General features: G+C 30.7%; 5 protein-coding genes across 7 annotated transcripts in view; 1 reads left to right on the top strand and 4 right to left on the bottom strand.

The window, feature by feature from the left end:
• Window positions 1-4,709, bottom strand: part of LOC123012141 (steroid hormone receptor ERR2) — a 33,050-nt gene extending 28,341 nt beyond the window's left edge. Inside the window, exons 1-2 of one of the 3 annotated variants that reach the window (XM_044409959.1) lie at window positions 4,644-4,709; window positions 4,546-4,594 (exon numbers count right to left, since the gene is read on the bottom strand). Coding sequence is in view for 1 of the 3 variants with exons in the window: in XM_044409957.1 (XP_044265892.1) it covers window positions 2,039-2,089 (51 nt within the window). In the remaining 2 variants the exon portion in view is untranslated. Of the gene's footprint in view, window positions 1-2,038; window positions 2,257-4,545 lie in introns of those variants that run through there. The other 2 variants (XM_044409958.1, XM_044409957.1) reach the window with 2 other exon arrangements.
• An 89-nt stretch (window positions 4,710-4,798) lies between these two features.
• On the top strand, window positions 4,799-6,235 carry LOC123012142 (retinol dehydrogenase 12). Its single transcript, XM_044409960.1, has 6 exons — window positions 4,799-4,960; window positions 5,008-5,126; window positions 5,241-5,501; window positions 5,548-5,757; window positions 5,806-6,016; window positions 6,062-6,235. The coding sequence occupies exons 1-6, from the start codon at window positions 4,869-4,871 to the stop codon at window positions 6,204-6,206; spliced, it is 1,038 nt and encodes a 345-aa protein (XP_044265895.1). The 5' UTR covers window positions 4,799-4,868; the 3' UTR covers window positions 6,207-6,235.
• LOC123012143 (retinol dehydrogenase 12-like) lies at window positions 6,219-7,542 on the bottom strand. The gene is made up of 6 exons (XM_044409961.1): window positions 7,373-7,542; window positions 7,161-7,326; window positions 6,858-7,112; window positions 6,643-6,811; window positions 6,391-6,598; window positions 6,219-6,346 (listed from the first exon to the last, which is right to left on the bottom strand). Exons 1-6 carry the CDS (start codon window positions 7,483-7,485, stop codon window positions 6,244-6,246), a joined length of 1,014 nt encoding a protein of 337 aa, XP_044265896.1. The 5' UTR covers window positions 7,486-7,542; the 3' UTR covers window positions 6,219-6,243.
• An 89-nt stretch (window positions 7,543-7,631) lies between these two features.
• Window positions 7,632-9,227, bottom strand: LOC123011103 (facilitated trehalose transporter Tret1-like). Its single transcript, XM_044408393.1, has 2 exons — window positions 9,048-9,227; window positions 7,632-9,000 (listed from the first exon to the last, which is right to left on the bottom strand). Exons 1-2 carry the CDS (start codon window positions 9,145-9,147, stop codon window positions 7,661-7,663), a joined length of 1,440 nt encoding a protein of 479 aa, XP_044264328.1. The 5' UTR covers window positions 9,148-9,227; the 3' UTR covers window positions 7,632-7,660.
• Window positions 9,228-12,899: 3,672 nt separating this feature from the next.
• On the bottom strand, window positions 12,900-14,494 carry LOC123011104 (facilitated trehalose transporter Tret1-like). The gene is made up of 2 exons (XM_044408394.1): window positions 14,374-14,494; window positions 12,900-14,329 (listed from the first exon to the last, which is right to left on the bottom strand). The coding sequence occupies exons 1-2, from the start codon at window positions 14,492-14,494 to the stop codon at window positions 12,993-12,995; spliced, it is 1,458 nt and encodes a 485-aa protein (XP_044264329.1). The 3' UTR covers window positions 12,900-12,992.
• Window positions 14,495-27,027: the final 12,533 nt, after the last annotated feature.

The raw sequence follows: 27,027 nt of genomic DNA, 5'->3' as shown, positions 1-27,027 counted from the left end.
CAATTTTTACTTGATAGTTCGTTTCTTAGTAACGCTAACCCGGCAAATTCAAATTTCAATTTTTCAAGAGCCGTTTTCGCCGAAATGGAGTTAATTGGAGAATCGACAAAAATGTCGATAAGACTGTCCTTTTCGAGCACTACAAGCTCCATTAATCAGATTTTAATTTTTGTTACCCCTGCAGCCGGAAAAAAATAAAAACTAATTTCCCACGTTAATCTCCTATATCCAAGCCTGCCTGGGAAACCCGGTATATATTTTTTTAGCTCATACGAGCGCTAATATTCATACGTGAGTTAGGCGTCGCAACTGGGGTTTTGCCCCATTCTTACAGCCGATTAAAAAGCGAATAATCAAGACACACACGAAATCACTGTGCGTACAGTGTCGGACAGTGAATTTCGTCCACCATTTTTCCGTAAATTCACAAACATTCACTGTAGTCTGTGCTTTATTGTCATGATAATTGACATTCAAATATGTATTGTCAAATTTAATCAAAATCGAACATGCCAGCCGTAAGTAAGTTTAATAAAATAAAAATTATTGAATTGGTACTAAACCTCAAGCAAGGTAAGACAAAGCAAAGGTAAAAAGTAGCAAGGAGCATCGAGCATTCTGTCAACATGACAAACGTTAATCAAAATTCTGAAACAAGGTTAGAAAAACCTAAAGGCTAATTTACACTTTTAAGATGTCAGAGAAATTGGGCGGACAAAATTCAATGTACGGCACTGTACGTTTAAATATCTGCAGTCACATAAATTTCACCCTGTATATTTTTTTAAACATTTTCAAGTATTATACAAAAATAAATATTTTTATTCTTCGACACTGTCAAAATTTACGGTTTTTCTCCCGTGTAAGGAAGTTTTAACAACTGTTTGGCATTTCTCAATACAAAACGTCAAATTATTTTTAACAGATTTAAAGCAAGTTTAAGCCTTGTTGACTCTAATTCGAAGAATAAAATGTTGTATTCCACTCGTTTGAGTGTAAATCGGACGCTTTATTCCACCTCGTGGATGGTAAAAATCCACTCGGTCAAATAAAGAAAGAGTCCGATTTACACTCAAACACGTCGAATAAATAACTATAAAAAAATCATGAATTTTTAAAATAATATTTTTTTTTTCAATTACATTTTTTTGAATGTATAATTACTCGTATTATCAATAGCGATAGTGCAAGCCAAATTGGTGATAATTTTGTCGAGTACACGAGACAAAATTAGAATTAATTTGGCATGCACGAGGGGTATTTTGCAGACTATTTCCAGAACAAAATTTACAAAAATAATATTTTTATTGAGAATTAAAAAAAAAATAAAAATATGTCAATCAAATCTTCCAAATTAAAACAATTCAACAAACATAAATTTTAGATGTATTTGAGACAATGAAGTTAAAAAATTTTGGTGGTACAACTTTAACTACAGTATTTTACAGTAATTTAGTTGTTTGTATCAGAGGTTCAAAAATTAAAAAAAAAACATTTTAGGCAATTTTATACATTTTCCGAAGCAATTCGTTATTTACTAACAATCAGCCAAGACAATAATAGAAACAAATTATCGCATTTACTTCGTCACTGGTAATTTCGCAGGAAATGACAGCAACTTTTTCGAAAAATCCTATAATTTCACTTTTATCGACAACTCTGAATCACATTATAAAATCAACAAAACAATCTAAGATGGCATTCAATATTTTACGGTTGTGATAAATACTAGGTGATCGAGGATAATTTGACCCGATCTGTAATTATGTAAATTAATTTCCACTCAAATTAATGTAACAATGTGTATAATCTACGCCCAGTAAAGTGATCATTCCCGATTGCGTAACTTCATTAAATTACACAATTACGTGGTTATTCAATTTCGAAGTTATCAATATAATCTAGAAATAAAGACACTCGTGGTAACAAGAAGTGTTTGAAAGCAACATCTGTCTAAAAGATAAACACCGAAGGTGATATGAACTTCAAAGGAATTTTTTTAGTGAAAAACCAGAGAAAAATCAATGCTCCAACATACCACATCCTGCATCCAGCTCTCCATTACCCAGTTATTGGCAATTAAACACATTAAACCAACAAAGTTAAAACTTAATCATCGAAAATGCTATAAAAGGGTGTTAAGATATCACAGAGTTGAAATTGGGTGTTTTTTTCACGATTCTCGAATCACAAACACGAAAACTGATGCCACTTGCTGTGAGGAAACTGGAAGACCCAACCACAATCAAGCCGCAACTACGAATGACCACGTGCTCGCAACGTTCACGAAATAAAACATGACTTCGGCTGGATTCGGACTTCAAAATTATCCTTGATTGTTACTAATACAAAAAAATTGACAATAACGGAACGAAACATTGACGAAATTAATGTAAACAATCACGAAAAAATAATGTGAATAAATTCCTAAATGATTATTATTTAAAAAATAAATATTCATTTATGAATAAATCTCAAATTATTTTTGTTGGTTTAGAATTGTTACAGCATGAGTGAAATTTATTATTAAATAAAAATATAATACGTACTTATGAGAAAATTATCTCATTTAAATCTCGAAATCCACCAAATTAGCTATCTTATCACTCAAGATAATAAACACGTAATTGCAATTTTTTCAATCAATTGAACACAATTTTGATAAATGCTCTTGTAGCATTATCTAATAGGAAAAATAATAACATTTTTTATGACTAAGCAATTCTAGGTCAATCAATTTTGTTCTAAAGATAAAATATTAAAAAAATCTTTAGGGTGGTTACGTGACAATTTTGATTTCAGACGCACCAGTTTATCATGAAAGCGCCCCTGAACTTTCATGTTATATCAACTTCGTTCAAGGCTAGAACAAGGAATAGATTACGATCTATTAATAAATACACGCGAAATTTTATTACGAAAATTGAATGATCAAAACACGGGAAAAAAATCAAATCCATGAAAAAAACAAAATTCAAAATTTTATTTTTATTGGACCACTTTTAAGCCTAATGGATCCTACCTGGTTGGGTATAAACAAGTTTAAAAACTTTCCTGGAATTATAAAATTCAATGTATCTTGTACCTACTTATCTATAATTTAAAACAAGTTATTATTTACGCCGAGTCCAAACTTAATAATTCTATTTGTTTGATTTTCACGAAACATATTTGTCCTAAAATTTAATAATTCCATAAAAGATAAAAAATCACAGCATTATAATAACAAATGGAGAGAAAAAAGTACAGACTGCGTTAGCATTTTGCATAATATCTGCATTTATTTCTGCATTGCACTCTCATTGGTCATGCAATTTGATAATTTTCACATGTTGTTGTCTGATCAAATTAGAAAAATAAAAGGTGTCTTTTATCAATTATCAATAATTTGTTACTTTATTCCCCCTTTAAACCGAATTGACGTTAATGTTTTTTACTGTTATTTTTTAAGGTCAATTAAATTGTCTATATTTTTTATTTTATAAATGTAGTTTTTAGAGGACGTTAACAGAAAATTAAACACACTAAAGATCGAATCGTCAATGATTTTTATATAAATATTTTTGAACAGAAAGGCAGTTGTGCAAACATCTGTTATCTGGATTATTGATTTTGATTATTTACAAATGCAAATAAATTCCAAAAATAAATGTTTCTAGGCAACGCGTCATTTTTGCCATTTTTATAAGGTCGAAATAGAATTTATATTGAAATCAGAACAGTGAAAAACTGCACCGTTTTATCTCATAAAATGTTCATTTCAACTAAACAGAATATGTTTTCCTATACTAGATTACATATCACCTGATCCGCGGCAGATTTTCGCTATAATATGTGTTAAATACAAATTACGTAATTGTATAAAAAGTCATTCTCATTCTATTTAATTAAAACATCAGTGATAAAGTCTTTTTGTTGTATCAATGTATAATATTTAAAATTCTAAAGTAAATTTGCTTAACATTCGAGCAAATTCATTACGTACCCACTTCGCATTGAAAACATGTAAATAAGAAAAACCGCTTATCTAAATTTTCACATTTAATTATAGAAATAGCTTCGTTACATCACACCAAATTATGTTAAAGAAAAAGAATAAAATTCTGCGTAGAATAGCTGAGTTATGCTCAACATAAAAATGCAATAATCGATCACTATTAAATTCATGGCCTATGACAATATAGGTTCTGTGTTGTCTACCTTGAAATATTAAAAAGGTTTACCAAGTTCAATGTCAAGGCTAAACTGCAAAACAAGTAATACATACAAAAAAAAGATTTTTATCAATTTCGAAAAATGCAAATTATGCAACTATTTATACACATGTGTCCACCAATTGTATAAAATTTAGGGCCGTGCAGAAATGATCGAATTACATCAAAGTTACGTATTCAAACGTAATTAAATTAACACATTCCAACTCACAAATGTTTATAATCACAATTTTCTACCAAATAATTAAAATTTTTACAATATTTAAAAATGGAGTTTAGTAAATATTCACACTGTAGATGAAAAAATAGACAATCGGCTTACTTGACTTACCCTGACTCGAGATCGTATATCGCCACAACAGTCACAAATTTAAATATCACTAAAATGCACGACATAAATTTTTAAACTAACCTTTCACAAACACTTACGAATACAATTCATATTTTTGTTGCAGTAACATTTATTAACAAAGCTGCCATTTTGTAAATTCCAAGTCAGACAAATGACATGTCGCGTCATCTACTGACAGTTTGCTGAAGTAACTAAATTCAATTTCCGCCGCCTAATTTAAAACAATCAAATTGTGTTGAAACAAAACAACAGTTTCCGTTTGTTATGTTTACTGTTTGTCAGATAAAGTCTTTTGGAGGAAAATGAAGCAATTTTTCGAGCATCTAGAAGGAGTCAAGTCATGTTGGTGGCCCTACATTGCCACTTTTATCATTTTTGTAATAGGAGCAATTAGGTATTGTTTGATTTTTTTCTTGGATTTTTGCGGAGTCTCAATTGCAGGGCGTACATTGGGGGTGCTCACTGTCCGACTAGAAATAGAATAGATGGAAAAATTGTGGTTATTACAGGAGGGTCAAGCGGAATTGGGCTAACTACAGCCAAAGAACTTGCCAAAAAAGGTATTATTTTTTAATAAAATTAACACAAATTTAGCATAATTAATGCAATTAATTGCTACGTTACTGTCCAATTTAAAAGATCAAAGTTTCACGAAACAATTTTTTGTGTTTCAGGGGCCAGATTAATTTTAGGTGTTCGAAACGCAGAACGAGGCAAAAGAGCCCTCGAATATCTCCTCCAAGAATGTCCCGAAACCGATGCCATCATAAAATTGATTGATTTAAACGATTTTGTCAGTATTCGAGAATTTGCTAATCAAATTAATCTTGAATATGAAAGAGTCGACATTTTGATTAACAATGCCGGTATCATTTTCCACCCATTTCGAAAAACAGTGGACGGCAATGAAATGACAATAAGCACGAATTATTTCGGTAATACTCAATTTTTAGCATCGAAGCAAACTAGAAAGAATTTCAGGTCCATTTTTACTAACACATCTCCTTCTTAATTTATTGAGCAAATCGGACAACGGCCGAGTCATCAATCTTTCAGCAGTGGCACATTTGAGAGGAAAAATTGATTTGGATGATTTAAATTCTGAGAAGAGATTTGTGGAAATTGAGGCTTTTAGTCAAAGTAAACTCGCTTTGACTATGTTTACGAAACATATGGCTTCGTTATTGAAACGTAAAAAATCTCGATTCTGTTAATTCTGATTTAATTGAAAAATTATAGACACGAATATAACTTTCAATGCTGTAAATCCAGGCCTTGTGCGAGGAACCCGACACTTGCGTAACTCTCGAATTACAACTTCCTTTTTCACGAAATTGTCAGTGTGGCCATGGATGTGGCTTTTTATGAAAACACCTAAACAAGGCTCTCAGACTCTTCTCTATGTTGCTCTTGATCCCTTCCTTAAGAATGTTTCAGGATGTTATTTCAGGTAGGTAAATACAACAATTTAACTGTTTTATATAATTTTTTTCAGCAACTGTGAGATTCAGAAACCCTCAGATCTTGTAAATGACGTGGAATTGTCGGAAAAATTGTATAAAAAAACTTGTGAAATTGTTAAAATCGACGGCGAAACTATTGTGAAAAACATCACAGGAGAAGAGGAGAAAGTGGAATAAAAACTTCCATAATAAAATTATGAAATTTATTTGTTTCTTAAGCCCTGTTAAGTCTTGTCCATTTTTCACTCACAGCCCAAAGCCACGAAGCAGTTGCTTCGTCTTTGGCGGCTTCACTGACTTCAACTTCTTCACAATTACTAAAACAAAAATTCAATGCTTTGTTTTGAAAAATCGTTAATACCTGAAATATGTTCCTGTTACTTTATCTAATGTAGAACTTAACGCTGCGTAAACCACTGTGTACGCCCCCTGATGCGGATTTTTGATAAATGGCCAAATTATTGGTTTAATTAAAATAGCAGCTAACCAACTGTTGAAAAAACTCATGTGTCTGGTGATTTCAGTATTGACTATTCCAGGATGAACTGCATTCACAGTTATGCCAGTGCCTGAAAAATTATTAGAAACAAAAAAACTAGAATAATTTCGTTACCTTCCAATCTTTTTGCTAATTCTTTAGTAAATAAAATGTTGGCTAATTTGCTTTGAGCATAAGCAACTGCAGGATCATAATTTTGTTCACTATTCAAATCCTCTTTATTTATTTTGCCTTTTTTGTGCGCAACACTTGAGACATTAACAATTCTACTAGGAGCTGATTCCTTTAAAAATAAATATTAAATTATATAATTTCAAACGGAAATTTACCTTTAATCTGTCTAACAACAAATTAGTTAACAAAAAATGCCCCAAATGGTTCACACCTAACTGCATTTCAAACCCATCCTTAGTTTTAGATTTTGGCGTCCTCATAACCCCCCCATTATTAATCAAGATATCCAGACGTGGTTGCTCATATTTGAACTGTTTCACAAACTCTCTAATTGATTGCAATGACGCCAAATCACATTTTCTACAATAAACATATTTATTTTTAGTTTCTAAAACTATCTCAGCCCTAGCCTGAAATAATCAAATAAAACCACACACAATTTAGCAATTTTAAATTACTTCTTCGCATCGTTTCAAATCTCGACAAGCCATATACACTTTAGCTTTGCGTCTTGCGAGATCTCTCACTGTTTCTTTACCAATCCCAGTGTTAGCCCCTGTGACAATCACGACTTTGTCTTCTGCCGAAATAGAGGGTTGTAATTTAGGACCCCCGGTCCATTCTCTGCAATTTTGTGTTAAAAGGGGCGAACCGGTGAGTTTGACTATACTTAATGAGACAAGTTAAGCCAAGAGCGGCAGCTGCGGTGCTCGCATAGAAAAGGGTTTTCGGGATTTTAAAGTTGAATATCTTAATAGGTTGTGAAGTACCTTTTTTAAACATTTTTAGTCTGTTGTAGGTTAGACTGACATAACCTAAATCTCAGTGTCATTTTTTAGGGTATTTTGCATTGCCAACCACTTTACCAACCCAACAGTTAGGAGGGCTTTTTAAATGCAATGTTAAATCTGAGTTTTAGATAAACGCAATTAAAAATATAAATATCTTTATTATTTAATTAACAAGGTTGTTTATCTTGTTTTTTGTGGCCTTTCAGCGACTGTTGTATTTCTTCGAGTGTTTTTCCTTTGGTTTCTGGTACGAAATGAAGGGCAAGTATTGCAGATAGAAAACAACTAACCGAAAAAAATAGAAAAGGTGCAAATAGGCCAAACGACGTGTCTAATACATGAAACAGTTTAGTTGCTCCACTGACCAACAAAGCAAAAACAATATTCAATACAAATAAACCTTTTCCTTTAATACTTGCTGAAAAAAGTTCACCCATCATGAGAGTGGGGACAATACCAAGACCAAACGAGTAAAATATCACATATAAAATCATCCCAACTAAAGGAATCCAATTTACGATCTGGACATCAACTTTATCTTCATAAAACTGTTCAAGTATAAAGTAAATAGCTTCACATAACAATACGGAACCGCACAATATCAAAGATAAGAAATAGGATCGTCTTCGACCGATTCTATCAAGAGTAAATCCTGCACACATATTGAGCACTGCACATAAACCCATAAAAATAATCGAAGAGGTGCTTGCAGAAACGTCACCACCCGATTTTAGAAAAATATACTGAGTGTAGACTGCAAATGAGGAGATTCCTCCCAACTGTTGGGACGCTCGGAGAAAAACTGCGGCATAAAGAGCCTTTCTGTTACTCACAATTGTAAAAATGTCCTTCCAAGTGGCCGATTCCGACATTTGTCGTGCAACATCACCTTTGAGTTTATTCAATTCCTCCTCAACGTTTTGTTTTCTTCGCAATTTTTGCAGAGAGTGTCTTGCATCCTCAGTCCGGTTTTTGATCAAGTAGTAATAAGGCGTTTCGGGCATGAAAATAAAAGTACAAAAGAAAAAAATCGGAAAAATCAGACAAATGTAAGCAGTCATCACCACCGAGGTATAACTACCCACAATATTTATCGTTAATTGTCCGATGTAAATCAAAAATGTCATAAAGTTGCCCCAAGTGCCTCGCACTTTCGGTGTGGTGATTTCGGCGACATAGATTGGTAAACATGCAAAAAGGCAAGCGTCTCCCACTCCTGCTAAAAAGCGAGCGATATAGAAAATGTAAACTGATTTTGCGACTGATATTAGGACCAAAGAAGCAATTTGAGGAATTGCGATTAGGATTAAAGTGTGTTTTCGGCCTATTTTATCCGTAAGTTTGGAAAATATGAAAGAGGAACAGATGGCACCCATTGGGGGCAAAACTGTGAAATATGACGCTTCATCTAACGAAATATCGTAATTTACTTTATCTTCAGATATCTTCGGAATCGAAGGTGACGACCATGAGAAGAGCATCCCGGCATTGAATGCTGATATACATGCTGAAATCACACTATTACCACATTTTTAGTTTTTGCTTTTAACTTACATAAAAAAATTGCAAGGATTTGATACCAGTCGCCCCCTTTTTCATGTCTGTCTTCTTGTACATCGAATTTAGCACTTTTTACTGTTATACTTCCAGACATTTTTAATTACTTTTAAAGTTTAATATAAATTGTAATGTTACCGAGTGCTGTTTGCGAGCGTCATTCTTTATCACACTGAACTTGTGAATGTTCGAAATGTTTTAATCGCGTAATGTTAAATAGATAAACAATGAATTTGCTCAAAATTTGGAGTAAACGAGTGATGAAATTATTGCTGAGAATTTAGCTTGGTTGGTTTTGGCATTTAAGGGATTTTCAGGATTTGGTTTGCTTGTCTAATGATTAAAGTGCTTTATCTTATGCATTTTTTGCGTGATAAATTTGTAGAATCAGTTGAAATTCGAAATAATTAAATTAACAATTAAAAATCTTTGGCAAAATTATTTAATTAATTTAATTGTTTGCAAATGACAAATAGTTGTATATTAATTATCTCAAGGTCAGACAGTGTTCATACATTCTTCAAAATGTAATTTATTGTGTCTTATTAATACATAATAAGTAGAGCTATTTTTAACATAAATAAGGACTATTAGTACGGTTTAAATTACAACTTGTGTACTTGGGTTTTATATAATTTTTAGATAACGTTTATGTAAACAAGCGTAAAACAAAGATATAATGTTAGGAAAAACGTTTGTTGACAAAAAATACTACTAATGATTTTGGTAAACAATTTTTTCTAAAAAATCTCTTGCTAAATAAGAAAAATATTTTCTAATAATTTTGGTCGAATAAAATTGAGATAAAAAAAAACGGGAAATGTCAAAAACATTTAGTGTTGTTTATCAATTTTTCCAAAGTGTGCACGTGTTTTATTAAAAATAAGTTAAAATAATTTGATGGCATGCCAGTTAAAAAATAGATAGGTTATATTTGAACAAAATATGTTTTCGAATTTAGTAACAAACTGAATGACTTAGTAGTTAATTATTTGTACTTTTAGGGCATCCCAAACTCACCATGCGTTTCACGGTGCGCTCATTTACCCACTTTTTATTAATCCCTCCGATGGTACAGTTGGAGACAAAATACTTTGGTTGTCAATGTCACTTGAGTGACATTAAATTGTAAAGTATGCTTTAGGACTGTTAACCTTATTTTTAGCTACTGTCAATCATAGTTGACCATATTTTTGATAGAAAAATATAATAGTTGTCATTAATTTGAAATTGTTTAAAGTGTCAGAAAAGTGACGACCAAAGTATTTTGTCTCCAACTGTACTTTTTCTCACTCTAAATTCTATCGCTAAATTCATAATTTTCCCACCTTTTCCAGCTGAACGACGATTTTGGCTTCCTCTACTTCACTTAAATGTAATGTAAAAAGTATAAATTAAAAGAAATATTTTTGACAGGTATTGTCAAACTAATAATTGACTGTATATTGTCGTATCAACAAGAAATAGGTTGCCATAAATTTGGTTAGGTTGGTTTTTGGTGACAAACAAAAGATATCGTAACCCATGTCAAAATGTAGGTTAAGTCACCTGTTAGCTTCGACCATATATATTAATATATGGTCGAAGCCTGTTAGCCTATATGGATAATTCAACTGATAGTTGACACAGTGATGCCAGATGAGATGAAGCGCTTGTCCCTAGATTGTAGCTTCTAAATTCCCTAGAACTCCCTAAACTACTTAAAAAATTAAAAAGATACTATTTCGTAGGTCTATTTTGTTGAGGTAATATAATATAAATACAACATAAAAATGTGTTAACTCCAAACAACAAAAAATCAATAAATAATATAACAATAAATTAAAATAAATTTTACTAAAGAAATAAAAAAAATAAAATACAAGTCAATTAAAACAAATTCAAATAAACGTGTATATTTAGATACCTACTTAATTTTTATTTATAAATTATGGGATTTCATTGATTTTAAATATTTGTCTAAAACATTAAATGAACTGCAATAATTAGTAAACTTGGCAACGTGAAAAACCCAAACTGCTTTTAGTGCACTTTATATCTTGTTCTTTTTTTTGTCTTTACACATGTAACTACAGAAAATACATTTTTGGTTTCCGCGTTACTATGTGCTAAACTCACATTAAAAATTGTTGTAATTTTTGAAACTGCGCCAGCGGAGTGAATAAAATTGGGATTTTCACTAAAAATGTAAAAAATCTCTAGATTATTAAGAAAAATTGAAAAAGATCCCTTTTTCCCTTTTTGTTAAAAAAATCCCTAGAATCAGGGAAAAATTCCCTAATCAGGCATCACTGAGTTGACAGCAGGTTGACAGAAAACGTCAACCGTTACCAACAAGGGGTAATCAATCCCAAGCATTCAAAATTACTTCTGAAAATTCTAGTTACAATCAACATGAAAATCGTAATTTTCCTAAAAATTCAAATCCTAGGTGGTAATTTCTTGTTGACAAATCACTAAGTTTTTTTGTGTACAATTGTGAGTATTAAATTTTTGTAGGTATAATGTAATTTTGAAACTTCATCTTTTTGTCAAAATTTTTTTTTTGTATTTTGTCTGTTTCAACTTTCTTTAAAAATGAATATAAATGTCAACACCACGCCAAAAACTAATTAACAAACATTTTATTGTGTCACAAGTTTCTTATTTCGACAAAGTGAAAATAATTACCATACTGGAGAGTGGATTTTCTGAAATTAAGGTGGCTGAGCAGTTGGGACTCGTTAGAAGTTCCGTCAAATTCAAGAATGCTATTTAACATTCACATTTTCGTTTCACAAGAGAGCATGTTAGGCAATGACATTGACTACCAAAATTTAATGCTCGCAGTTGTACATTTTCTTTTTGTAATTTTTAAATCATAGTCATTCTAAAAAAAATTGTCATAGGGAGTTCCTATAAAAGAATAAAAACTTCTTATGACTCAATAACTAAAACAAATATTTTGAAAAACGATCAAATTTTTAAAAAGATACATAATTTATAATGCATTATTTCTTTGGAAAGTAAATAATTTAATCAAAAAATCGTTTGATTCAAAATTTTTGTTCAATCTACATATACAGGGTGAATATAAAGTATGGAACCAAGCGGTTTTATTTTTAATCATTTACCTCCAGAAAATAATAATTAATATAAATTAAAATAATATAATAAATGTGATCGTATTTTCAAAACGAAATTTTGTTTTGTTTTTGAGTTATGCGATTTTTTTTGTCAAAATTGCAATTTATGTAAAAAAAAAATTTTGAAAAAATTAATTATAAAGCATATACTTGTAATCCTTAGAGTATAGCTTTTATGAGAAAAATGCTTTTATACTGGGTTGCCATTTAAAAAAAAATATTTTTTTGTAGAACTCAAAAACAAAAAGAAATATTGAAAAATTTTATTCTTGTTAAAACATCACATTTTTATAGTACTTTATCACTCATCAATTAGTTTTTCAAAAAATAAATAGTTTAAGCAAAAAACGTTTGGTTCCATACTTTTTATTCACCTGGTATGTATAAATGCTTATTTTTTTTATTAACTCTAACCATGGCTACGTTCCGTGCATAATAAAATACTGTTTTAATTATTTTTTAAATACTTTCTACATTTACTTATAACTGTTGCGAATTTAGATTAGATAAAAAATGTGGTTATTTTTTGGTATAAAATACTAGAAAGATTTATTTCATGTCTTGATCTTTACAAAGTAAGTTGTTTTAACATTTGACAGATTTTTTCTTTACTTAACTATTTATAATTTGCAGCTTAATTGTTATTTATTGCTGTATTTATTTTAAAGATTTTGTTAATTTTTTGTTTTTTTATTTTGCGTGAAGAAAAAGATAAAAGTAAATTTAATTTAACAAAATTTATTTATTAACTCTGAGTTTAAATAAAATGTCAATATTTGAATAGACAGATTTTTTAATAAAATAAAAAAGATTTGTATTAACATTGTTGTTCATCTTCTTTTGTCCCTTTCAACAATTGTTGAATCTCTCCCAGCGTTTTCCCTTTAGTTTCTGGCACGAAACGCACCGACAAAATTGTCGATACAAAACAACTCACCGCAAAAAATAAAAACGGTGAAAACAACCCAAACGATGTATCAAGCAAATGAAACAACTTGGTTGCCACACTCACAAAAAGCCCCAACACGATATTCATTAAGAACAAACCTTTTCCTTTAATACTCGCCGAGAAAAGCTCTCCTAGCATTAAAGTAGGCACAATACCAAGTCCAAATGAATAAAATACAACATAGAGTATCATCCCAACCAGTGGAATCCAGTTAAAGATTTTGACATCAAATAAATCACTGTAAAACTGCTCGAGCAAAAAATAAACAGATTCACACAACAACACTAAACCACACAATAACAGCGATAAGAAATAAGATTTTCTACGACCGATCTTGTCGAGAGTAAAAGCTGCAAACATGTTCAAAATCGCACACAGACCCATGAAGATGATCGCGGAGGTACTGGCCGAGACGTCGCCGCCCGATTTGAGGAAAATATACTGGGTGTAGACTGTAAAGGAGGAAATTCCGCCCAGTTGTTGAGACGCTCGGAGGAAAATTCCGGCAAATAAAGCTCTCCGGTTGCTCCTGATGGCGAAAACATCTCTCCAACTCCCAGATTCAGACATTTGTCGTTCAATATCGGTTTTTAGTTTGGTTAACTCCTCTTCGACGTTCTCAACTCGTCGAAGACGCTGTAAAGAGACTCGTGCGTCCTCGACGCGGCCTTTCATCAAGTAGAAATAAGGAGTTTCCGGCATAAAAATAAAAGTGCAAAAGAAAAAAACTGGAAAAATAAGACAAATATAAGCCGTCATGGCAATTGAGCTGTAGCTCCCTATAATATTAATTGACAATTGGCCAACATACATGAGAAAAGTCATGAAATTACCCCACGAACCTCGCACTCTTGGGGTGGAAATCTCCCCCACGTAAACGGGTAAACAGCCAAAAAGGCAAGCGTCGCCCAAACCCCCTATAAATCGAGCCAAGTAGAACACGTAAATAGATTTTGCCGTGGCGATCAAACTCAGGGCAATTATTTGAGGAATTGTGATCAAAAGTAGAGTATATTTACGCCCAATCGTGTCATTTAGTTTTGCAAAAAGAAATGAGGAAAGTATAGCCCCGATTGGGGGCAAAACTGTGAAGAATGAGGCTTCATCTAATGATATATCGTAGTTGGTTTTATCTGCTACGATTTTTGGAATTGCTGGGGAAGGCCAGGAAAAAATCATACCGTCAGTAAATGACGAAATGCACGCTAAAATCGGTTATTAAATATTGCCAAAGTTTTAAGCAACATACCCAAAAAAATTGCAAGGATTTGGAACCAGTCCTTTTCTTCCTGCTTTTTGCCTCTAGACAACATTTTAAGTGAGGAGTTTTTTAATTCGATTTTAGACTCAGACTGAATTTGGTGGGACATTAAACATTATTAAATAAAGTAAAATAACAATGGGATTGCTGTAATCTAATAAATGAGAGAGTTGTTGCTGGGGGTTTGCTGTTTAATTTTGACTTAAAGTACAAAGTGTTTAATATGTTATTCAACTTTATCAAATTTCTATTGTTTTAGAATTCATAAATACAGGGTGTCCCAGCAAGTTGAATAAGTCCATTAGTGACCTTTAAATAGTAAAATTTAAAAAAAAATTGAATAGAACATTGATAGATACTAATCTAGTCCATCGCCTAAAATTATTTTCAACTATACAGCGTGTCTCAAAAATAAGTTACAAACTTGTGTTTTTTTAAATGAAACACCATATGTTTTTGATTTAGCTTAGTTTTAAAAATAAGACGGTTTTTTTGACAAAACATGCACTTTTTAAAAATGTATTACACAAAAACTAAGATATCTAGAAATATTTTTTTTACTACAGCAAAGAAGAAAGTACAAGCTATAAGGTTGTAACATTTTTTTAGTGTGTTGCATTTGCAAAGATAAAAAAATGAAGGCGTTTGTTAAAAGTTCAATAACTTAAAAAAAATAAGTGGAACACCCTATTTATTGATTTTGCATTGAAAAGATTATTAAATTGGCTTACTAAAATTATTTGCTTTTAGGTGTTTATAATCAATTACTAAATAGATATTTAACGTTAAACATTAAAAAAAAAAAATTACTATTGTTTCAGTAGTCAAAAAGTGCACAGTTGAACAAAAGATATAAGAAATATTACTTAATAATCACATTTGTATTAAACTGAATGCATTATTCTTTATTTTTAAAATAAAATAATTTGAATTTCAGTATTTATAACCACTTTTACAATCTCTGGATAAATCAACAGTCATCCATGGTGGAATTACTATGGTTGCCATAGTATCAACAATGATAAGCATTGTTGCTACAATTAACATTGAATGTTAAATATCTTTTTATTTATCAATTCTAGACATTAAAAGTTTATTTTTTTAGATAGACAATTTATCAGTCTATTAGATGCAAAAATAAAAAAATTGGGTGTTTCATTTAAATTTTTTAAGATATTTAACTTTCAACAAACTTCTTAATTTATTAATCTTTACAAATGCAAAACACTAAAAAATTGTAACAGCTTTAAATTCTGTACGTTTTTCTTTGCAGAAGTAAGAAAAAAATGTGTTCTAGCTGTCTTAGTTTTTGTGTAATAAATTTTTAAAAAGTACATGTTTTCGTAAAAAAATGTTTTATTTCTAAAACTAAGCGAAAAAGTTTGGCGTAAAAACATTGTTTTAAAAAGCTACATCCAAAAATGCAAAGAAACATGGTGGTTCATTAAAAAAAAACACAAATTTGTATCGTAACTTATTTTGGGACATGCTGTATGGTTGAAAGTAATTTTAGGTGATGCACTAGATTAGTATCTATCAATGTCCTATACATTTTTTTTAATATCACCATTTAAAGGCTAGTAATGGACTTTTTTAACACGCTGGGACACCCGGTATATTCAGTTCGTTTTTTTTTTAATAATAATTTTTGCTTTATTTTATTTTATTTAATCTTTTTAAATGACCACCTACCTGTATTGGTAAAACCCGACTTCCTTCAGGTAAATTATTAAAAAAAAAACAAAAAAAAAATGATTCCCTTAATAAAGTTGTTAAAGACAAAAAAATTGTCATTATCCCGAAGGTTCAGACATCCGATCGAAAGATAGATTTAGTAAGTAAATTAAAGTAGATAGAGTAAGTAAGAATTTAAAGACATTTCCAGCGAGGTTTGTATATCTATTTTATTTACAATAACATTTTCTTTAAATAATAAAAATGAATGTTTTTTTCAAACACAATTCACCAAAATGACGTAGTTGCTTGCGTTTTTGACATTCAATAGACTCGTAATCTAATAAATTACTTCCTGACCAAGAAATGTAATGACATATTTCCCAACTTCCAAATGGTTAGCAATTGAGATAAAATAATAATAATGAGTTAATCAAAAAGTACTTATTTTAAAAGTAGAATACTAATCGATTATGGTAATTAATTTCGGAACAATTAAGGAACACAATGAAATGAACAAGATTGTAGAAACTTTGTTTAGTCTAATCTTAATTGTTATCAATGTCACCCTAAAATATAATTTTTTGAACATAGCAACAGCGTTGGAAAAATTTGCTCTAATCAGATTTCAAATAATAACTGTTTAAGGTTTTACCAATATCAAAGAATGTATAAAATCGAATCTAGTTCAAAAGAAAATTTTGCAACACTAATTCTATTGTAAAACTCTTTGATGGCATCAAAGAACTGAATCGTTGTTTTTTAATTTAATTTTATTACAATTAAATTCAAAGAGTTTTTCGCAACCCGTGTAAAAGAGTCGTTCAAGTGTAAATTATTTCATCTTTGGAGATAATGATTTGATTTTTTTTACACGAATCGATAGCAAGTGGAGGATGTGTTTCTCAATTAGTACAAGACCATGCCGTGGCAGAGTCGTTTCTATGCAAATTTAATTAGGTACTTTTGTCGGTGGTGGAGGTGAATCTGGAGCTTTTAAATTTGTCTCCTAGTTTCAAAGTGTTGAAATGTAAATTTTAGTTGGGTCCCAAACGGATCTGTTTTCCTTTCCATTAAACTCCACTAAAATAATAACAAAGCGATCGTAAATTACAGAGGAATTGTTTCAAGGAACCGGACGTTGTGGTGAACGGAAGATTTGGAGCCAACGGAATGGGAACAAAGTCCTGCGAGTGTGTTTGAAGGGTCTGAATATATTGATTATTTTGCAAGTTGGCGAGGAATTTTAATAGTGTGATGGGGGAAATGTTGCAGGAATTTTCTTTGCGTTTCAGACTACTTGATAAACCTGGTAATTAGACAGGGCGACAAAAAAGTCATGTCGTGACAAATTTTATACCATTTTGTTCGTCTCAGTAAGACAAATCAAATGCACAAAAATTTTTTTTTTCTAATTTAAAGGAATTTAAAATACTTTAACTTTAAAAAATCATTACTCAATAACTATCACGCCGATTTTTTTCAAATACACTCACCGGCATAAAACACGATCCATATTTTATTTTCTCGAAAACGTTTTCGATTTTTTTTTTGATCAGAGAACTTTTAAACAGAAATAAGATATATTTCCAACTATTGTTCAAACCAACAAACAAAAAAATGAGCGCGCGATAAAATTTTGAGGATTTTTTAAAACTTTTTTTCCACTTTTCTTTTATCGTGATACCTATTTTAATGCCCTTCGTCATTATTCTTGTCATTTTTTGAAGCACGTACAAGTAATTTAGCCTTCTAAAAGTAAATATGGTTTTAAATCCAACGGACGCGGCTAGAGCAATTGCTCTATTTCAAGATGGTAGCTCGAGTTTCTGGAGTTTCGAGCTGCAGAGAGCTGTAGAACGGTTTCGCGAAACTGGGGGCTACACTAGGAGAGTTGGATCAGGAAGAAAGCGATGTACCACAGATCGAGATGATCGTTTTCTCACACTTCAAGTATTGGGACACAACAGCTGGTCATGCTCGTAACTTGTTAGAAGAGGTAAGGGGTGTGACAATAAGAGAAAGAACAGTAAGAAGAAGACTCAAGGAAGAAAGATTAGTTGCAAGAAGACCAGCAAATGGCCCCAAATTGACCAGAGAGCGTCGAGTCGAGCGACTACGTTTTGCTCATGAACATGAGAATTGGGATGTTGTTGATTGGAGCCGAGTTCTTTTCTCTGATGAGTCGAGGTTTTGTCTTCACTCTCCAGATGGACGACAAAGAGCACAGTGCAATATTGTCCAAGACTGAGTTTTAGAGGAGGCTCTATTATGTTCTGGGGTGGCATTAGTTTGGAAGCTTGTACCGAATTAGTCATTGTAAACAGAGGAACAATGACTGCTGATAGGTACATCAGAGACATTCTGGAACCCTATGTTGTGCCTTATGCACCATTTATTGGTGAAAATTTCATTTTTATGCACGATAATGCACGTGCTCACACTGCTCGCATCGTGAACACGTATCTAGATGAGGTTGAAATCAAACGTATGAGATGGCCAGCGCGAAGTCTTGACCTAAATCCCATTGAACACATTTGGGACATGGTGGGAATAAAGGTTCGACGCAGACTTCCTGCTCTTGCAACTTTGAGAGAGCAAAGTGTGGCAGTAACCCAAATTTGGGAAAAAATTGACCAAAGAGCGATTGAACATCTTATTGAAGAAATGCCAAGAAGAATGGCAGCTGTAATTCGTGCAAAGGGAGGCAACACACAATATTAAACTTCAGTTTAGGTCTTAACTCTTTATTAGGTATTAATTCAGGATTTAATGTTTTCGTAAAATTTTGTATTTTTTTTTCATTGAAAAAAATAAAATAAAAGAAACTGTTATATATATAATTTAAGCTGGTTTTTGTTTATACTTGCTTTAAAATGTGTAATTTAAAGTTCTCAAAAAATTGCTGCGTTGTAGAACAAGGATTAGTTGAGAAAAATTAAATAAAATTAATGGATCGAATTTTGTGCCGGTGAGTAAAAACCATTCTAAAGGGATGGACTTGCCCTTTAGAATGATATGCAATTTGAAATTGAATATTGGCAAACTTTTCTTCGAACAGTGTTCGAAGAAGATCGAAGTAAATCGAAGTAATCTAAGAAAAACCCTACGAGTAATTTTTTTTCTTCGTCACCATCGTGTAGAGCATCTTTTTATTAGTAAGAATCCAAATTTTTAAAATAATATACCGAGTAGTTTTTAAAATATGATTTTTTGAAGTTAATGTTTGCTATTCAGGTATTGCGCCATTTAGGAGTAATGCATGTTAATCTTACTTAAAATTGCATTTTTATAAAAGTATTTGTTTTAAGACTCTTCTTTTGCTTAAAAATTGTCAATTGCACCTTCTTTGTTCTAATTAGAATAAACAAAATCTGTTTCTTTACTTAAAAAAAATAAAGAGTACCTGCGTACTAATTAAAGCAAATAATGAGTTTTTTTGTTCTAAAAATGATCACTGATCATTGAGTAAAAAGGATATAGAAGTAGTAAAGCAGTAACTTTAAATATAAAAATAAATTTTTTTCACATTAAATCACTTTCCATTCAGATTCCGTCTTGTTCACTTTGTTCTAGCTTTCTAAACTTTTTTTTTGAAAAAGTTCTCAGCAAATGCTTTCTCATCACTTTCTACTGATGTTGAATGCAATAAGTCAGTTGCTTCGTGTGCAACTGTTATCACAACAACTACTACCTACAAGCTAACTGAAGCTAATCGTAAGATGTACCAATAAAATAAATGAGGTGACTTATTGCATTTAACATTACTCGAAAATGATGAGAAAGCGTTTGCTCAGAACATTTTCAAAAAAAGTTCAGAAAGCTAGAACAAAGTGAACAAATCGAAATCTGAATGGAAAGTGATTTGATTTGAAAAAGATTTGTTCATATATTTAAAGCTACTGCTTTAAACTTCTAGATCCTTTTTGCTCAATGATCAGTGGTCATTTTTAAAACAAAACTCTTTATTTGCTTTAATTAGTACGCAGGTACTCTTTATTTGTTTTAAGTAAACAAATAGTTTTTGTTTATTCTAATTAGAACAAAGAAGGTGCAATTGAGCATTTTTAAGCAAAAGAAGAGTTTTAAAACAAATACTTTTATAAAAATGCAATTTTAAGTAAGATTAACATGCATTTCTCCTATATAGCGCAATGCTTGATTAGCAAACCTTAACTTCAAAAAATCATATTTTAAAAATTACTCGGTATATTATTTTAAAAATTTGGATTCTAACCAATAAAAAAATGATCTACACGATGGTGATGAAAAAAAATGTACTTGTAGGGTTTTTCTTAGATTACTTCGATTTACTTCGAATTTCTTCGAACACTGTTCGAAGAAAAGTTTGCCAATATTCAATTTCAAATTTTATATCATTCTAAAGGGCAAGGCCATCCCTTTAGAATGGTCTTTATTTGAAGGAAATCGGCATAATAGTTATTGAGTAATGATTTTTTAAAGTTAAAGTATTTTAAATTCATTTAAATTAGAAAAAAAAAATTTAGTTCAAAGTGTGTGGACTTTTTGAAATTTTTTTTAGTGCATTTGATTTGTCTCACTGAGACGAACAAAATGATATAAAATTTGTCAAGTTGTCACGACATGACTTTTTTTTGTCGCCCTGTGTTATTAAGTCGACTATAATATCGCTTGTGGATAACCGTATAATTTACTGTTGCCAAAGTTCTATGACATATATTGCAGATATGAGAACTCTGTTAAACATACATAACCCTTCTGAAACTTGTTAATGACACAGTGCAGCCACTGCTTTAATTAGTTGGTGGAACCAAACTACCATAGTGGCATTATCTTGACCGTCGTCGATTTTAATGAAATGGGAGGCGACCTAAGATGTTACGGATAGCCCCGCTTCAACTATTTCAAGGGCCTATTGCAAAACAGGACAAAGCAACGACTTGATCATCTTTAAATTTCTGCACTTTAATTAAGCACAAGTTTCACCCTGTTTATTTCCTATCGCAAACTTGCCTAATTGACAATTGGTTAGGGTAAAGGCGAAGCTTAAACTACCATTCGGAAACGTCTTTAATCATAATTAATTAATGAAATTATGTTGTACCAACTAATCTGACTTAATTTAATTGGAATAATTCGTTCAAGCGTAAAATGTGCAAAATATTTTTTTGCACTCAACTGGACGATTTTTAAAATTCATTTGCGCTTTTGTGATAAATGCATCGTCGTCTTGCCTAGGCATTTTTTGAATCCAACTGATTCCCGTTGGCGCTTTATACTAGAGAAATTTTTTGACACATCCAGTTTTCATTGGCGTCGTTACAAATTTTTTTAGAGAGGGGCAACCTCATCGCAGTTTAAAAACACAAAAACATATTATACAAAATTGGAACTTCAAACCATATTTTTTCTAATGGAAATTATAAATGAAACCATAAGACAGGAATCTATAAAACTATAAATTGGAGTATAAAAGTGTGAAAGTTAAAAAAATATAAAAATTATAAAAGTTAAGCATATAATAACACAAATCAGTAAATAACATAAACTAATAAATACTAAGAACAATGTAACACTTGCAAATCAAAACATAAAATAAAAACGCTTTCAAAATACATTCAAAAAACAATAATCAATAGAAATAAAAAATTAAAGAAATAAAAGTTTTAAATTTCGTTTTTCTCAACCAAAATCGTCTATGATAAAAAAGTTAAAAAATGTTACTAAAAAAAATGTTAGTTATTTATGCAACAAGTTGCAAAATAAGCGTGTTTTTTACTAGACGTGTGCAAAAAAACAGCTATTTTGAATCGTGTTTTATATAAAATTTTGGTTTTTGAAATTTTTGGTTGTGAAAAACATAGGCATGTAATTCAAATTTAAAATCTGTGATTTCAATAATTTTCCAATTATTGTGGCGTTGCTATGAAAATAGTGTTATTTGTTGTCTTTATGTCACACTTTTTAACACTAGTAATAAAATAATGTCATATTTTATAACTAGTGATAAAATTAAATACATTTGACAACTTAAATGACATATCACAATGGTAGCTTTTCACAACAAAATTGGAAAAAAAAAATTGTTTACCGCTAACGGAATAAAACTTATTTCGAAAAAATATCTTAGGCTAACTTTTAGGGCACATGCCCCACATTGACCCCCCCCCCCAAACGACGCCCATGCTAGTTTTTTGGCTTAAAGATATAATACAACCTCATAATGTCATTTCTCCCTGGCGTATCTTGTTTTGTTGTATACTTTTTTCCAGCTTTTATTAATTCCTTATTAACCCCCGTAATTAAAGAAAAATTCGGAATCACTGTTCCAATGCATTTTTTACGAATGCCCAAGCGGAATATTGATACATTTCATTAAGGAATCCGTGGATAAAAGGTATACGTGCATATATGTCATACTAAAAACTGAAAAATGTCAATTTGGTCTAAAGTGCAAAATTGAGGCTTAGTCCTTTCTTGCTAAAAAATATCTTAACAAGACATTTTTTGATTTTATTTTATTATAACCAGTAAAAGGCTAATGTTTTTTAAATATCCTTTACATTTTTTTCTAATTTCTATCACATATTGTTTTTTTAAGTACACTTGGTTGCCAAAAATCGGAAAATGTCAAAGCATAAAAATGTCAGATTTTTATATTTATCTATAGTTTGAACATGGCTTAATTCTAAAAGGTTAAGTTAGAACTTACAGTTTATCTGTAGTATTCACTACTCATTGGGTTTTCACGTAAGTACTCAACTAATTGATTGATTTGCATTAGATGTTCTCGGCATTTAAGTATGGCATTCCAGAAAAAATATTTGAAAGCGACAGATGACAAATTCAGAACTAAATTGACAAAGGCAAAACCGAAAAACCTGTTTCAATCTAAAGAAAATTCTATTTTCCGTTTTTATTGCAAATAACTGTACACGCTTATGTATGTTATTTACACTTTAAGTCGTTTCAATTTTATGTTTAAGTTTAATGCTTAAAATGTATCCTGCAATAAGGCTTCTTATTTTTTTGCACTGAAGTGTTAAGTTATTATTTTTCTTTTGACCAACATTGTTTTTCCATGACCAAAACTAAAATTTAATTTTGACTTTTTTATTAATTTTACATGTTACTCCAAAGAATAGTTTTAGAGATTCAATGTTTCACAGTTCAATTATTGTTACATTGGGTTTTCATTCCTATTGTGTAATGTTTTTTATTCACAATCATAAAGTAATAATCAAATTATCTTACATGTGAAAAGTTGGAAAGCATGACATTTAAACTTTATTTATTAGGAGTAATTGATATGAAATCTTTGGTTCAGATATGGTAACAACGTCAGAGATACTAAAAGGTTTATGTTTTAGAAAAACAATTTAAAAATATCTTAGATGTAAAAAAGTAAAATGACTTAAAATAAATTAAAATTAAAAAGTAGATACCTAAAGTATTTGACAAACTTTTTAACTAATTTAACTTTTTGATTGCAATGTACTGAGAAAATGTTAAGGTCCTAAAGTTGTTTTTTTTATAGCTAAAAGAGTAATTATTTTTTGGTGTTTCTAAAAATCAATACAAACTTTCAATTTCAGTTATTTATGTCATTTTTAGCCAATCAAAACATAATATACAGGCTGTTCCAGCTAAACCTCACATTAGAAGTATTGGGAGTTCTAACAGTGATATTTAAAATTTTGATTATAGCCATAATAGTTTAGATCCTGCTCAATAAAAATATTTTCAAGATGGTAGCACTTCCCGTTACACCGGAAATGGGTATCAACTTTGTTATTTTAAATAGAAATTTATGTTTTTATTGCGTTTTTGGATTACCCAAGTGATTTTCAAAGAGTTTTTATTAGCCTTCTCTATACCTAAGTTTAACTGTTTTCGAAATATTTAGACCTTTTTAAAATTTTTTGGATTTGAATCTTCCTATTCAAAAATCGATAACTCTACTATTTTTTATTATGTAGAAACCGAATTTGGGTACACAAGAAAAAAATGTTAGATCTTTCCTTTAGTGTATGCATAATTGGAAAAATAATTAATAAACCAACAAAATGTAAATACCGTTAACTCAATTTTTTTTTAAATGGAACACCCCAATTTTTTTTTCACTAAATTTTTCACATAACTTTCTATTTAAAATAACAAAGTTGATACCCATTTCCGGTATAAATGGAAGTTCTGCCATCTTGAAAATATTTTTATTAACCAAGATTATGGTTATAATCAAAATTTTAGATAAATATTATTGTTGGAACTCTCAATACTTTTAATGTGGGGTTTAGCCGGCACATCCTGTATAATAATGATGGTATTTACATATTGCCGCAAAAACTTTTGTTTTTTGGAAATATAACAAATTTATTTGATTTGATGTTTGAAATATTAGGTAAATAGAAAAAGTCATAAAATGGTGCATCAAACATAAATAAGAATTAAATTATTTAAAAATATTTTTCAGAACTTTTGCCATTTCTCTCTTTGGTAGGTACCGCATAAAATAGCGTTTTTTTGTTTTATTAATTTTTGTGCGTCTAAGAAATTTTTATGGTATGAGTGTTTTATACAGGGTGTTCCGTTTTTATTGTTACAAATTTAAACAGGTGATAGAATATTCAATTCTAAGACAAAAGTTTCCTATAAACATGTATCGAAAAATGCTTGGTAAGGGGGCTACACCCCCTGGAAGGGGGCTAACATGTTTTTGCTAATATTTCAGAAACCATTTAAGATAAAATTACAAAATTTGGTACAGATGATAACTTTTATACACCTAAACGAATTCAAACATCAAATGTGAAAATTTTTAATCAGGGGCGTACGAAACTGGGGGAGTTTAAGGTAAAAAATACCCTATTTATTTTGGCTTTAGTTTTTTGGTACTTTCAGCAACAAAATCTTAATTTCGATAGTTTATCACAGAAAAGTCTCTCTTGTGTCGATACGACTTATTGTTTTTAAATAAAATTAATTTAAAATTTATGTTACACACCAATACAACATTCAAATAAATCAGAATTTACAGAATAATAAAAGCAAGAAATTCATATTTTTTAATCAACCTCAACTAATTAACATTACATTAGAGTAACAATAATTACATTAATTAAATGAATTTGCCTAAATCTAAAGGTGTTTTTCAAAATGACCACTATTTTGGTCAATGCATAATTAAAGAAACTAAAACCAAAATTAATAGGGTATTTTTTTACCCTAGACCCCACCAGTTTCAGACGCCTCTGATTAAAAATTTCGACATTTGATGTTTGAATTCGTTTAGATGTATAAAGGTTATCATCTGTACCAAATGTTGTAATTTTAACTTAAATGGTGTTTAAAATATTAGCAAAAACCTATTAGCCCCCTTTCAGGGGGTGTAGCTCCCTTACCAAGCATTTTTCGATACATGTTTATAGGAAACTTTTGTCTTAGAATTGAATATCCTATCACCTGTTTAAATTTGTAACAATAAAAACGGAACACCCTGTATTAATAATAATAGTTTATTCAAACGTCACAAGCTATTTACAATATACTTAGACAATTATAACAACACTACAAATAAAACATCAAAACTAAAAGCTACATCCAAATTACTTATTAAAATACATCATACATATTGGTGTCTGAATTTTTGTCCCACTTTGCAGGTAGGTAAGTCAGTGGTGGTAGAAGGAGATAATGCAGTTTCAAGAGGACTTGAAAGACAGAATAATATGTAGATCCATGTGTAAACATTAAGCAGTAGGTTGTCCTAGCCCCGAAGAGAGCTGCTGATGAGCCAAGGGTTGCTTTGATGTCGTCCGTTCTCGCGAGGCGTGTTTCGCATTAAGTGCGGATCCGTGTTGCCCCCAGCGCGGAAATGCCGTCAACTGTATCTCTGCGTTATTCAATTTACTCATAACGTTTATTATCGTTGATACATCTTGCTTATCAACAGCTTATCTGGTGCCGGTACAACTTACGGAAATAGCTTTATTGGAGGAACTACGTGTATATTTTGCCTCGCATTAAGCCCTCCATAGACACGTTTATTTCGACCAAATTGACGAAAATTGCTACAACATTTATCATCAATAGGCGGATACAATGTGCTAAAGTTTTTATGGACGAGGATATTACACTCTCGTGATTTCAAGAGGGTATGAAGAATAAAGACAAGGGAAGGAAGTGTTATGTTATAGTAGATTGTGGTCTTCAATAATTTGTAATTTAAAAAATGGCATAAAATTTATAGCTATACCAATAAATGTAATGTACAGGGTGGTGCATTTTGGATGTCCGAATAGGGAATCTCCGAAACTAAGAGGTTTAGCCAAAAACGAGTAATACATTCTGAGGCTCATTTTTTGAGGAAATAATATTGGTTAAAACCGCATCCCGCTATCGTCTTTTGTTTTTGACTTATAGACAAAAATTGACATTTTAGTGAAATCTGAAATAATTCATATCTTCGTTATTATAGAAGACACAGATTTGAAATAAAGACATTACATCGGCACTTTTTTACGTCGAATTTAACAATGTAGTTAATATTTTTTTGTTGTTTGTTTAGCCGTAATAAAATAAACTTGTATTCTTTTAAATGGGAATCGTAGATGGCTGTCATTTTTAAAAAGCTTGTTTTTTCTTATCTAAAAAAATATATTTGTAACAAATTATTATAATACATTTTTAGCAAAAAATTATCTTTGATTTTTGTTAGCAGTTGACCATGAAAAAATGTTGCATCTTCAACTGTAAGGATTTAAACTACAGGGTGAATATAAAGTATGGAACCAAGCGGTTTTATTTTTAATCATTTGCCTCCGGAAAACAATAATTAATATAAATTAAAGTAATATAAAAAATGTGATCGTAATTTCAGAACGAAATTTTATTTTGTTTTTGAGTTATGCGATTTTTTTTGTCAAAATTGCAATTTATGTGAAAAAATGTTTCTGAAAAAATTTAAAATAAAGCAGATAGTTGTAA

The sequence above is a fragment of the Tribolium madens genome, unplaced genomic scaffold (assembly GCF_015345945.1).
Source record: "Tribolium madens isolate multiple individuals breed KSU strain unplaced genomic scaffold, Tmad_KSU_1.1 Scaffold_91;HRSCAF=231;Tcas5.2_LG7, whole genome shotgun sequence".
NCBI lineage: Eukaryota > Metazoa > Arthropoda > Insecta > Coleoptera > Tenebrionidae > Tribolium > Tribolium madens.
This window is presented reverse-complemented; position numbering and strand designations above follow the sequence as displayed.

Bases quoted from the DNA above. Each gene is read 5' to 3' on its own strand.
- LOC123012142 (XM_044409960.1), top strand. From the start codon at position 4,869: ATGAAGCAATTTTTCGAGCATCTAGAAGGAGTCAAGTCATGTTGGTGG. The intron at 4,961-5,007 runs GTATTGTTTGAT...TCTCAATTGCAG, and splicing joins TTTGTAATAGGAGCAATTAG to GGCGTACATTGGGGGTGCTC. The intron at 5,127-5,240 runs GTATTATTTTTT...TTTGTGTTTCAG, and splicing joins CAAAGAACTTGCCAAAAAAG to GGGCCAGATTAATTTTAGGT.
- LOC123012143 (XM_044409961.1), bottom strand. From the start codon at position 7,485: ATGTTTAAAAAAGGTACTTCACAACCTATTAAGATATTCAACTTTAAA. The intron at 7,327-7,372 runs GTATAGTCAAAC...ACAAAATTGCAG, and splicing joins GGCTTAACTTGTCTCATTAA to AGAATGGACCGGGGGTCCTA. The intron at 6,599-6,642 runs GTAACGAAATTA...ATAATTTTTCAG, and splicing joins ATTAGCAAAAAGATTGGAAG to GCACTGGCATAACTGTGAAT.
- LOC123011103 (XM_044408393.1), bottom strand. From the start codon at position 9,147: ATGTCTGGAAGTATAACAGTAAAAAGTGCTAAATTCGATGTACAAGAA. The intron at 9,001-9,047 runs GTAAGTTAAAAG...GTGTGATTTCAG, and splicing joins AATCCTTGCAATTTTTTTAT to CATGTATATCAGCATTCAAT.
- LOC123011104 (XM_044408394.1), bottom strand. From the start codon at position 14,494: ATGTCCCACCAAATTCAGTCTGAGTCTAAAATCGAATTAAAAAACTCC. The intron at 14,330-14,373 runs GTATGTTGCTTA...AACCGATTTTAG, and splicing joins AATCCTTGCAATTTTTTTGG to CGTGCATTTCGTCATTTACT.